We start from the raw sequence: 12,254 nt of genomic DNA, 5'->3' as shown, positions 1-12,254 counted from the left end.
TGACCCTTCACTGCATCTTCAAATATTGAATTTGCCAGCCTTCATAATTGTGTGCGCCAATTCCTTAAAATAAGTCCCTCTCTCTGTATGTACACGCATTCCTATTGTTTCTATTTCTCCAAATACCCTTACTAATAGACCTATCATAGTCAAATTTTTGAAAACTAAAGACCAAAAAAATTGTGAAAGCAGACAGAGAAGGATGACATTTTACCAAAAGAAAGAAACTCTTAGATTGATAGTGAATTTTTCACCAGAAACCATGGAGGCCAGAAGGAAATGGGACAAGTGCTGAAAGAAAATAGCCCTCAAGCCAGGTTTCTATATCCAGTGTAAAGGTACATATGGAATTAAGGAAGGAAATCAAGATGTTCTTAGTTGAAGGAAAGCGAAGATAATTTTGCCTTAGAAAACCTACCCTAAAAGAATGGCTAAGGAAGTAATCTAAATAAAAAAATGATAAAGAATTTTGGAACATTACGAAAAAACAAAGGAAAGAGTAAAAGTATCGGTAAAAACAGTACCCATTTTCTTTTTACGTTTTCTTAAATTATGTTTGCTTTATGTTAAGTCAAAGTTATAACATTGATATAGTTTTAACGTATGCAAAGGAAATTTTTAAAAAAGTGTATAATAAGCAAAGGAGAGTAAATGACATAAAGAATTCTGTAGAATTCTACTTTTTTCTTTAAGAATTCTATAGAACTCACCAATGAAACCATGTGGTACTAGACTTTTCTTCGTGGGAGATTTTCTGAATTAATTCAGTCTCCTGTTATTGATCTCTTCAGATTATTTTTTTCCTATATTGTTATTTTATCTTTTTAGGGATTTACCTCTTTCATCTTACCTCTTTCATCTAAATGGTCTGTTTTGGGGGGATATAGTTGTTATAGTATTCCTTTAATTCTTTTTATTTTCATAAGGTAAGTACTGATGTCTTCTCTTTCATCCCCAATTTTGTACTTTGAATCTTTTTCTTTTTTAAAAAATTTGTCAATCTAAAGGTTTGTTCATTTTCTCTCTTGTAGTTCTATAATTTGTTAAATTCTACTCTAACCTTTATTTTGCCTGACCTTTGTTTGCTTTTTGCTTCTCGTTTGATGTTTTTCTAGTTTTTTAAAATGGATAACTAGGTTATTGATTGATATTTTTTCCCTTTTTTAATATAGACATTTGTACTTACAAATTTCCTCTGAATCCTAGCTTATTTCATAAATGTTGTATGTTGTATTTTTACTTTAATTCATATATAAGTATTTAATAATCTTCATTGCGATTCCTTCTTTGGCCCACTGGTTCTTTAGAAGTATGTTCATTTCTACATATTTGTGAATTTACCAAATTTCTGTCTGGTGTTAATTTCAGATTTAACTCCCTTGTAGTTGGAGAAACTTCTTTTTGGTAATTTTGATTGGGGTGGAGTGTTCTATAGATGTCTATAGATATACATTGGTTTATAGTGTTAGGTCCACTATATGGTATTGATAATCTGTATAATTTTTCTATACTTTATTGAAATGGGGATACTGAATTATCTAAGTGTTATTATTGAATGTTCTGTCAATTGTCGTTTCATGTATTTTGGAGATAGTTTGTTAGGTACATATATGTTTTAAATTGTTGTGTCTTCCTAAGTCATTGACCCTCTTGTAAAATGTCTATTTATTACAAAAGTAATGTTTTTTGTTCTAAAGTCTATTATTATTTTCTGATATTAATATAGCCAGGCAAACTCTCCTATGGTTTCTGTTTGCATGGCATATCTTTTCCCATCCTTTTACTTTGAACTCAGTATGTCTTTAACTCTAAACTTTGTCTTTTGTACCTATATAATTACATACATTTTAAAAATGGAATTGCTTTTTAATTCACTTTAGAAAGGAAAAAATCCATCCAATTATGTTGTTTTTTAAAATTACCTATATAGTTACTTTTTTTGGTACACTTCATTTCTTTGCATGGATTGAATTATTTTCTGATTTTACTTGCTTTTGCCTGGGGAATTTATTTTACTATTTATTGTAAATTTTGCCTGCTAATAATGAATTTGTTTATCTGGAAATATCTTTAATTCATTTTCAATTTTTAAAGATAGTTTTCTGTCTTAAAAATTTTGCTGTTATTGAATTTAAGATTCTTGGTAGACGTATTTTTGGTGTGTTTAATTTCAATATTTTTAAAATATCCCATTGCTTCTCTTCATTGTTTCTTCTTAAAATATTTATTTATTTATGATTTTTATTTTTTCCGTAATAGTTAATTTACAGTGTCCTGTCAATTTCTGCTGTTCAGCAAAATTACCCAGTCATACATATACATATATATATATATGTATACATATATATATATATATATATATATATATATATATATACACTTTTTCTCACATTATCCTCCATCATGTTCCATCACAAGTGACTTTATATACTTCCCTGTACTATACAGCAGGATCTCACTGCTTACATGCACTCCAAATGCATATAGCTTGCCTCGATTAATCCCAAACTCCCAGTCCACTCCACTCTCTCCCCCTACCCCGTGGCAACTATAAGTCTGTTCTTCAAGTCCATGCTTTGCTTTTCTGTGGAAAGGTTCCTTCATGCCATGTATTAGATTCCAGATAGAAGTGATATCATATGGTATATGTCTTTCTCTTTCGGACTTGTTTCACTTAGTAGGAGAGTCTCTAGTTCCATCCATGTTTATGGAAATGGCAGTATTTTGTTCTTTTTTATAGCTGAGTAGTATTCCATTGTGTATATATACCACATCTTCTTAATCCATTCATCTGTCAGTGGACATTGAGGTTGTTTCCATATCTTGGCTATTGTGAATAGTGCTGCAATGAACATACAGGTGCATGAATCTTTTTCAAAGGAAGTTTTGTCCAGATATATGCCCAAGAGTGGGATTTCCAGGTCATGTGGTAGTTCTATATTTAGTTTTCTGAGGTACCTCCATACTGTTTTCCATAGTGGTTGTACCAGTTACATTCCCACCAACAGTGTAGGAGGGTTCCCTTTTCTCCACACCCTCTCCAGCATTTGATATTTGTGGACTTGTTAATGATGGCCATTCTGACTGGTATGAGGTGGTATCTCATAGTAGTTTTCATGGTTTCTGATGAGAGGTAAGCTGTTAAGCTTTTTGAGATTGTGATGAGCCCTTTTTCTACTGTTTTAAAAATTATCTCTGTTTTTGGCATTTCGACCATAGTGTGGGTATATATTTCTTTTAGCTTGTCTTTTGTAAAAGTCATTAAACTTCTTACAAGTGTAAATTGTTTTTCATCACTTTGGGAAAATATTCAGCCATTATTTCATTCAAATATTTTTTCCTCCTTTCACTGTATTCTGTCTTTGTGTTACTTCCAGTTATGTATATGTTGGTCTGCTTAATGGTATCGCACGTTTTTCTAAGCTTCGTTCCTTTTTCTTCATTACTTAAACTGTTTTTGAGATTTCATTGTCTCTATTGATATTCTTCAAATTTACTGATTCTTCTTAGAAACTATGGAATTTTCATTTTTATTATTTTTACTTTTCCACTCTAGAATTTCTTTCTGTTTCTCTTTGAATAAGTTTTACCTCTTTATTGATAGTGTGTATTTTATGAGATGCTATAGTTTTTCTATAATTGTTTTAAGCATGGTTTTCTTTACTTTTTTGAACATTGTTATAATTGGTACTTTGAAATCTTTTTCTGCTAAATCTAACATCTCAGCCCTGTCAAACAAAGGCTGTTTCTTTTGATTCCTGTTTTCCCTGTAACGTGACACAATTTCATATTTCTTTCCATGTCTGAAATTTTTTTTAGCCGTACATTGTAGATAATATATTGTAGCAGCTTTGTGTCCTTGTCCCCAACCCTCAGGGGACTTGTTTTGTTTGATATTTTAGTGAAGTCTGTTTTTCTTGAATTGGACTGCCCATGATTTTGCTCTAAGTGTAAAATTTACATGTATATATATTTTTTCTGACTACCAGAAAGCCATGCTTCCTTTTTTTTTTTGGTTTTTAGGGCCGCACCCGAGGCACATGGAAGTTCCCAGGCTAGGGTCAAGTCAGAGCAACCGCTGCCAGCCACATCCACAGCCACAGCAACTCAGGATCCAAGCCCTGTCTGTGACCTATACTACATCTCATGGCAACACTGGATCCTTAACCCACTGAGCAAGGCCAGGTATCGAACCCACATCCTCATGGATACTAGTTGGATTCTTTTCTACTGTGCTACAATGGGAATTCCAGAAAACTATGTTCTTTTTGACCATCTCTCTTGCTGGTCTCTTCTTTGTGCTTCTGACTTGTCTGTATTTCATCATTATCTACCTGTTAGTTTCTATTAATTTCTAGCTGATCGCTTTGTTGATTTTGACAGTGCCCTAGAGTATCCAGTGATCCATGGTTTAATTCCACCCTTCTTGACAGAGACAATTTGTTTGCCAGTCTTTGAGTCTTTCTGTAACTTGCCCACCATAAAACCATGGTAGGTTCTGCACCGTGCATAGGCATGAGAAGAGTAGCATGGTTAATCTGATTTCTTTGGTCCTCACCCAGATCTTCCTTTTGGAGCTGGAGCTATGTATGAGGGGAAGGAGGGTAGGTACTAATCTGCCACATGGCTGCTACCATTGCTCAGACAGATCTTCTACAATATAGGGTTCACAAGGATGGGATCAACCAGTGTTTATAGCTGTTGAAAATATCTGGAATAGTTCTTCTCCTTCAGAAGTTTAGAGGAGATAGGAACCAGCGCTTAACCTCTGAGACCAACGGAGCACTTTTCCTACCATACAGAGCTTTGCAGGAAAGGATTGCATTCATTACCATTTGACCTATGCACATGATATAAGCCTTCTGCATCATGGAGCTGTGGAGAATAGGATCTGCTAATGTTTTCTGACTGCCAAAATTACCAGAAATGTTCTTTTATGCTAATAGGTTTGGAGTGAAAGGAACTGTCATTTGGCTGCTGAGCCTAATGAAACAGTTCTTCTGCAAGGCTAAGCTGTGGGTGGAGGGGTGAAGTTCCTTGGCTGAGTTATTATAGATATCCACTGTTCTTACCATGTTCGTATATATTTTGTTGAATAAATGCTGCTCAGTTTGTTTTGAGTCCTTGAATCAGTGTGTGCATGTGTGTGCGCGTGCATGCATGCACACATGGTACACACACATGCTAATTTAATCTACTTAAAAGATATCTATCTAGGTTTCTCCAAGCCCTAACAAAAGCAACCTCCCCTGTTTATTTCTTTTAATCCGTATTAAAATAGTGGTTACTCCATTACATATGTTCTTCCTTTAGAAAATGGTTATCCTGGGATCAGTGAATATCCAGGAATCATGACACTCTTTTTTTCTCACTGTATTGACAAGACTTAAAAGATTTGTTTACATTATCTTATCTTAGATTGAGACAAGATCATTGCTGATTTCTTTTTCCAATGCTTTTCTAAAATGTAGACTCTTCTTTGCCTGAGTAAATTCTAACAGTGTACCTCTTAGGAATTTTAGAGTATGTTCTGTTTTATTATATTTTTCAGCAAATTATCATGGCTTTAAATATTAAAGTTTAAGAATCTGATTGCTAGTCTTGACATTGGCAATTTGATTTCTTTTAAAAACTTTATAAAGATCTAGTACATTTTGTTTAGCATATCTTGTGTAGCACACACCGTTCAAATGAAATAGCACATTTTAAAACTCCTAAATGATGTGATTGGCAGCTTCTGATTTAAAAATAAAAATATTCTATGTTATAACTTAAACTTTTTACAAGGACTTGAACATTCTAATTCACCTCAAATGAGTCTGTGTTTAAGGAATGAACTGTTCTCATCAAATTGGAATTCAAGACTTTTAGTAATTCTTTATTCATGAAACTTCAAATCAGCCACTGTAGAAGTTGGGCAAAGAAAACCTGCAGCCCAACCCCATATTTAAAAAACTTTAAAAATCCTGAGATTTTTTTGTACTACTATTGCGTATTATGTATTAATATTCTTACCTTTTTCTACCTTTAATAATGATATATAATACTTTATATGCCTTTATAAATTCCTAAAGAAATAGTAATCTCTATAAAAATTTCTACTTTGGGAATGCTAAGAACTTTTATTAGCAGAGCTGATTGATTATTTTGAAGTCATACAGACCTGGATCTAAGCCCCAGCTTTGGTACTTGATAATAGTGTCACTTTGACAAGTTTCTTACATACAAATTATAGTTTACTCATAATTAAATGAAGGAATAAACAACAGAACCTTTTCATAGGAGGTGGTGAGGATCCATTGAGGTAATGAATATTGCATGGCTAATAATAAAGCTATTAATAAATGTTAGCTAGTTATCATTATTACATTCCATATGTCAGTTTTCCAGCATAGCATTCAATACATTAACATTATCATACCACCAAGTATTAATTAGCTTACTTCTCAGAATTATGCAGTATGGATTCTTGTTTGAATATTTTTAGAAATATCTAGTTAAGGAAAAGAGATCATGGTCCAGCCCTTCATATTCCTGGATTTCTGTTAAAAAGTCTGCATTCTTTTGTTCACTTAGAAAGTAAATAGCTTGCTCCAGATAGATGAAAAGGACATGTGAAATTCTGCTAAAGTACAGAAGAAAACAAAGCTAAAACTAACCTAATGTGCTACATATGCCGACTTTTTCTAAAATATTTACTTAATTTTGTTTGTTTTTTTCTTTCATGTCATGATTTTAAAAATCCTTTGTCTTAATAATTAACACCAGTAAAGTAAATGTAGATCTTGGAAGGCTTGCCGTAGGAGTATGCCACATCTAAGATTGTTTACTGAAAGCAACATAAGAATTTTCCTTTACTTGTTTAGTTGGGTTTTGTCTTAAAATTGTCATTTTCCAGTATATATGCTGGCTCAGACTTCACAGTTCTTTAATATCTACAGTTTTTCTCTATAAAAGATTACTACCCATGATATAGAGTACCTTTTTTTTTTCTTTTTTTTTTAATATAATGAGTAGTAGTATTGGTATGCTGCTATTTTGCTTTTAATGCTTTCAATAGTTGTCATTGATCAGGGTATCTTAACCCCTTGGTTTTAACTTTTGCAGCACCGAATAAATTCATTGGGTTGTTTTTAAAAATTTCATATGTCAGGGCTGGTTTCTTCTCTGGAAATTCTAAATCAGTTCATGTAGGTAGGGTGTAGGTATCTATTTTTTTTTTTTTGACGTTTTAGAAGGTTACTCCTTGTCTTATCCCTTCATATTTATTTGCCTGTTGAATATATCCCTTCGTATTCTATTTCAACCTGTTGCCATTCTTCACCATTTTTATTATTTAATATTGAATCTGCCAGAATTTGTGTGTATGTGTGTGAGTGTGTGTGTGTCTGTGAGTTTACATTGAAATCTCTGGGAATGTTTCCATATGAGAAAAATGAAAGATACTCTAACAGGTCTAAATGACTACTGGATAGAATGCTCTGTTTTTTTTTGTTTTTTTTTTGTTTTTTTTTGTTTTTTTTTTCTTCATTTGATTTTATTGGAGTACAGTTGACTTAAAATGTTGTAGTAGTTTCAAGTGTACAGCAAAGTGCATCAGTTATACATATATATCATTCTTTTTTCCCACATAGGTTATTACAAACTATTGAGTGGATTTCCCTATGCTATACAGTAAGTTCTTGTTAGTTGTCTATTTTATAATGTGGTGTGTATAAGTTATTCCCATTTCTTTGTTTTTGAAAATTGCAAAAGAAGCGAAAGTTTTAGCTATAACTAGGAAAGTAGGATTTATCCCACACTGAGATATTTTTAAACTTACATCTTGTTTTCCTTTATGTGGTATGAGTGATCATAGTAAGAAAAAAATTCTTTGTATTAGAGTGTTGGTATGGTAGCACAGAGGGACCATCGAAGAAGATTATACATGGAAAAAATACAGGCGTATTTGTAAAATAAGTGTAATTCTGTAATTTAAGGAATATGATGGCTTGTCTTTTAAAGAGAAGGTGTCCCACTATCTCCACTTCTTGCACAGATATGTTTGCTTGTTTTTCTTAAGTGTCTCTGTATACATTTATTCAATTAATACACTGTATATAAGGATTAGAAATAAAACCATTTTAGATGTTGACACATTCTTAAAATGTGTTTCTATCCTAAAGAACTTTTGAGAAGAATTTTCCGAAGGAAGTGCTAGTTGACTCAGTGTGTTAAAGTTCAGAGCTGGAGCTATTGCTAACATGCTATAACAGTGAGTGGAAAGTATTCAAGAAATTAAGAATAACATGTTGTTTTTATTTATTTAACTTTGAGTCCAGTTCATTAAACTTCCAATTTGACACAAGTAACATACTTTTTTGGTTAATATTTTTGTTTTGTTACTATATACAGAATCTCTTCTTTTTCAAGGCAATGACAAGAGATCCCTCCCCTCTTTAATATGGTGTTTACTTTAAAAAGATAGGTCAGTTAGAAAAGGAGCTCTCCCTTTTAAAACTCTTGTATAGTAAATTTTTATTTCATTCTGAAGTTACATTTACAAGTTATTTTCTTGGTTCTGGGCTCAGCTTGTTTATTTTTCAAGTTAAATGACACCCTGCTGTTTTTATTGTTTAAACTAACGAATTTAGACATGTTTCAAATCATAGCAGATAGGGGACATGTTAAAACTTTGAATTTGACATAGTTGACAGATTCTCAAAAAAAGGGGGTTAGAAAATTAGCCTGAAAAAGGCAAAAGACGAAATGCATTTAGGTTTAATATTTTTTTATATATATAATGATTTTTTCCATTATAGCTGGTTTACAATGTTCTGTCAATTTTCTACTGTACAGCATGGTGACCCAGTTACACAAACATGTATATATTCTTTTTTCTCACATTATCACGCTCCATCATAAGTGACCAGACATAGTTCCCAGTGCTACACAGCAGGATCTCATTGCTAATCCATTCCAAAGGTAATAGTCTGCATCTATTAACCCTAAGCACCCCGTCCATCCCACTCCCTCCCCCTTGGCAACCACAAGTATGCAAACACCAAATAAATTATAACTATAATGATGTAAGGTGTATTATATGTTTCTTAGCCATCTTGTGGGTGCCTAAGGTAAATATTTTTTGTGTCAGTTTTTTGTTGATACAGAAATTTTTTCCTGGTCATCACATTCATCTTGAAACTAGAAGGGTGTTTATACCTTCCTCTCAGACCCTAGAGCTTTCTTTTCTCACTCTTGTGTTTTGGGTGCATGATTTTGGTCAAGTGGAGTACATTGACAAAACTCGCTGCTTTCTACCAAAGTAAGCAGGCATATAAACCATTCTCAATTTGCTTTTATAGTCTTTGTTTCCGAAGCTTGACTGAATTGATGATCTTTTAAGTTATTGTATGACAACCCAGATGCCAAAACCAATGAGTGCTAGACACAAGATTAGTGCTTATGAACACTTGACTATTTTAATGATAAAGCAAGGTATAGGCAGATTCTTTTCTAAAGAATTAGAACATTTTATAAAGAGAATTTTATGATTTTTTCCTTTATATTTAAGTATTGTAATATTGAATCGGATACACCAGAATTTTAACTTATTAGGCACACAAATGTTCTGCTGCTCATAGTGAAAAATGATGCAGAAATTGCTACATAAAGTTAAATTGTTTGGAAATTATCTTGATTAAATTCTTGATATATTTATTTCCCATTTTGACCAATCTTAGTTTTATTGAGAGTGTTGGTTCACTCTGCATTTCTCAAAAGTTATATATGCCTTAAGTCCCTTTGGTAAGGATGGCTTTGAATGTTAGCGATATAACATATGTCAGATGCCAGCTTGGACTATCACATGCTTGCTGTATTCCACTTTTCAAAAGCATCTACTTGCTAGCATTTTATTTGAACTCTTCAGTTGTTTGTACTCTTTTATAAAGGAGAACATAATACATTTTGGAGACCAGTTTTTCCCAGGGTGTAGAATTACTTTTATTGTATAAAGTTCTGCTCCAAGGAGGGGGAAACAACTTTTTCTCTTCTTTTGATGTTTTGCCCTGATTAGAGATTGCTTGCTTTTTGTTCAAAAAGGGGATAAGTAAAAATGAAGATATGTTAGATCTGTCATATATCTTTTTTAAAAAAATTCTACCATTTTGTTAATCCGAAGATATGAAATGAATTTATAGTTTTAGTTATTTGATTGAACAAGGATTCTCATAAATTCCAGCTTTTATCATATGATCAGATTTTTCCTGGACAAATAATGATGTTTGCAGTTGCCAATAGCGTTTGGCCTAACAGCGTGCTAGATGCTAGTGATTGGTTTGGAACTAACGACTTGGCTTGTCCATTCTTATCCCTCCCACCAAACTTAACCTCAGCAGAGGATTGAGAAAAGTTTGGTAGTTGAGAATAGTTCTTATGTGCCTCTGAGTTTCCTGGGCTAAGCCAGAATTTTGCATGCAAGGCTATTCTTGTGGTTTTCCAGCCAGGCCAAAACCAAAAGGCATTGGAATCCTTGCAAGAAAACTTGTTCTAATATGGATTTCAGGCTTGCCTTTATATTGTGACTGAATCTTCAGGCTGATAAAGGAACGAAGGGAAAGACTTCATTCTGTATTGAGGGTATACATTTCAAGTTTTTGCTGCAGAGCAAATCTTAAAATCTAAAGATTTTTAAATTTATGGGTAATAAAAAATAAATGAATAGGGTTTATTTAGCTAATTGTTTCTTAAGACATGTAAGACCTGCCTTTTCCCATTAGTTCTTTCTGGCTTTCCTTCCAAAATGCACTTTAAACATCTTACGGGTTATATTTTATATCACATCAGGTTAATATGAAAATTTTATTAACATCAGTCCTATCCCACCCAGATATTGTTGATTAATTCCACATTTCTTCTTGTTATCATGAAAAGTCAGGCTACTCTAAGTATTTTCAGCCCTAATATTATCTTTCCACATTGACCTTTGAATGAGGCTGGAGCTATTTTATTCTATGAGTTTGAAAGTTTTTTTTCAAAACTTCTTTTTAACTAAGATTATTCAGCAGGTTTCTACATCAAGTAATAATGCTGGAAGAGTGATTATATAGAAGTATCTCCAAAGAATATTATTTCTATAACTGTTGTAGTCAATGTGATTTGTGAATTATGTGGTGCTTATTAATCTTCCATTATTCTGATGAACTGAATTGTCCACAAGGTCTATTTGTGTTCAGGCTTTTTTTTTTTTTTTTTTTCCTTTGTTTTTTAGAGCCACACCAATGGCATATGTAGTTCCCAAGCTAGGGGTTGAATCTGAGCTGCAGCTGCCGACCTATGCCATAGCCACAGCAATGCCAGATCCGAGCCGCATCTGTGACCTATACCACATTCAGGGCAATGTTGGATCCTTAACCCACTGAGCAAGGCCAGCATCCTCATGGGTACTAGTCAGTTTCATAACCTGCTGAGCCACAACGTTAACTCCACGTTCTGGCATTTTCAATTTTAGATAGTACTTTAAAGCATTACATAGTAATTAGACTAGGAAAAATTGATGTTTGTTATAGATTTATTTTTATTCAATTTTTTTATTGGCCACCAATAGTCCAGTTAGTAAAAGGTTGCATACCGTAGTTCTTAGAGACAGAAAGGTAAACTGATGAAAGTTATTCTTCTCATTTAATTTTCTAAGTCCACATGAATATATTATGTAATAAACTGCTTTTAATTTTTGAAATTTCTTTCCTGTTTGAAAGTTTATGAAAGAGGAATGGTTAACTTTATTTTTTTATTTTTTTGTCTTTTTGCTATTTCTTTGGGCCACTCCCGTGGCATATTGAGGTTCCCAGGCTAGGGGTCGAATTGGAGCTATAGCCCCGGCCTACGCCAGAGCCACAGCAACGCAGGATCTGAGCCGCGTCTGCAACCTACACCACAGCTCACGGCAACGCCAGATCGTCAACCCACTGAGCAAGGGCAGGGACGGAACCCGCAACCCCATGGTTCCCAGTCGGATTTGTTAACCACTGCGCCATGACGGGAACTCCCCGGTTAACTTTAATCTGAACTATAAAACACAGACTCTGAGGAAGGAAGACAGATGTAAGAACCAGTAACATTTGAGAGAGTAGCATTTTACAATATCTGTCACATTTCTTATTAGTGCATGATTCAGTATCAAAATACAAGGCTGGTTTTGATTTTATCCATTAAGTTCTAGGTAATCAACTTTGGGCGATCTTGATATTTGAGAATATAGATTTTATGTACTA

The 12,254-nt window shown here is 33.4% G+C and overlaps 1 protein-coding gene across 23 annotated transcripts in view; it reads left to right on the top strand.

Moving 5' to 3' along the window:
- Positions 1-12,254, top strand: part of CCDC91 (coiled-coil domain containing 91) — a 396,188-nt gene that overhangs the window by 188,161 nt on the left and 195,773 nt on the right. For 4 of the 23 annotated variants that reach the window (XR_014845232.1, XR_014845233.1, XM_085024572.1 and 1 more), the window contains one exon: positions 7,635-7,674. Coding sequence is in view for 2 of the 4 variants with exons in the window: in XM_085024572.1 (XP_084880698.1) it covers positions 7,635-7,674 (40 nt within the window). In the remaining 2 variants the exon portion in view is untranslated. 23 annotated transcript variants of the gene reach the window in all.

The sequence above is a fragment of the Sus scrofa genome, chromosome 5 (assembly GCF_054392235.1).
Source record: "Sus scrofa isolate SSC_HxYL_T2T_F1_AM1 chromosome 5, Sscrofa_HxYL_maternal_Yorkshire_Landrace_v2.0, whole genome shotgun sequence".
NCBI lineage: Eukaryota > Metazoa > Chordata > Mammalia > Artiodactyla > Suidae > Sus > Sus scrofa.
This window is presented reverse-complemented; position numbering and strand designations above follow the sequence as displayed.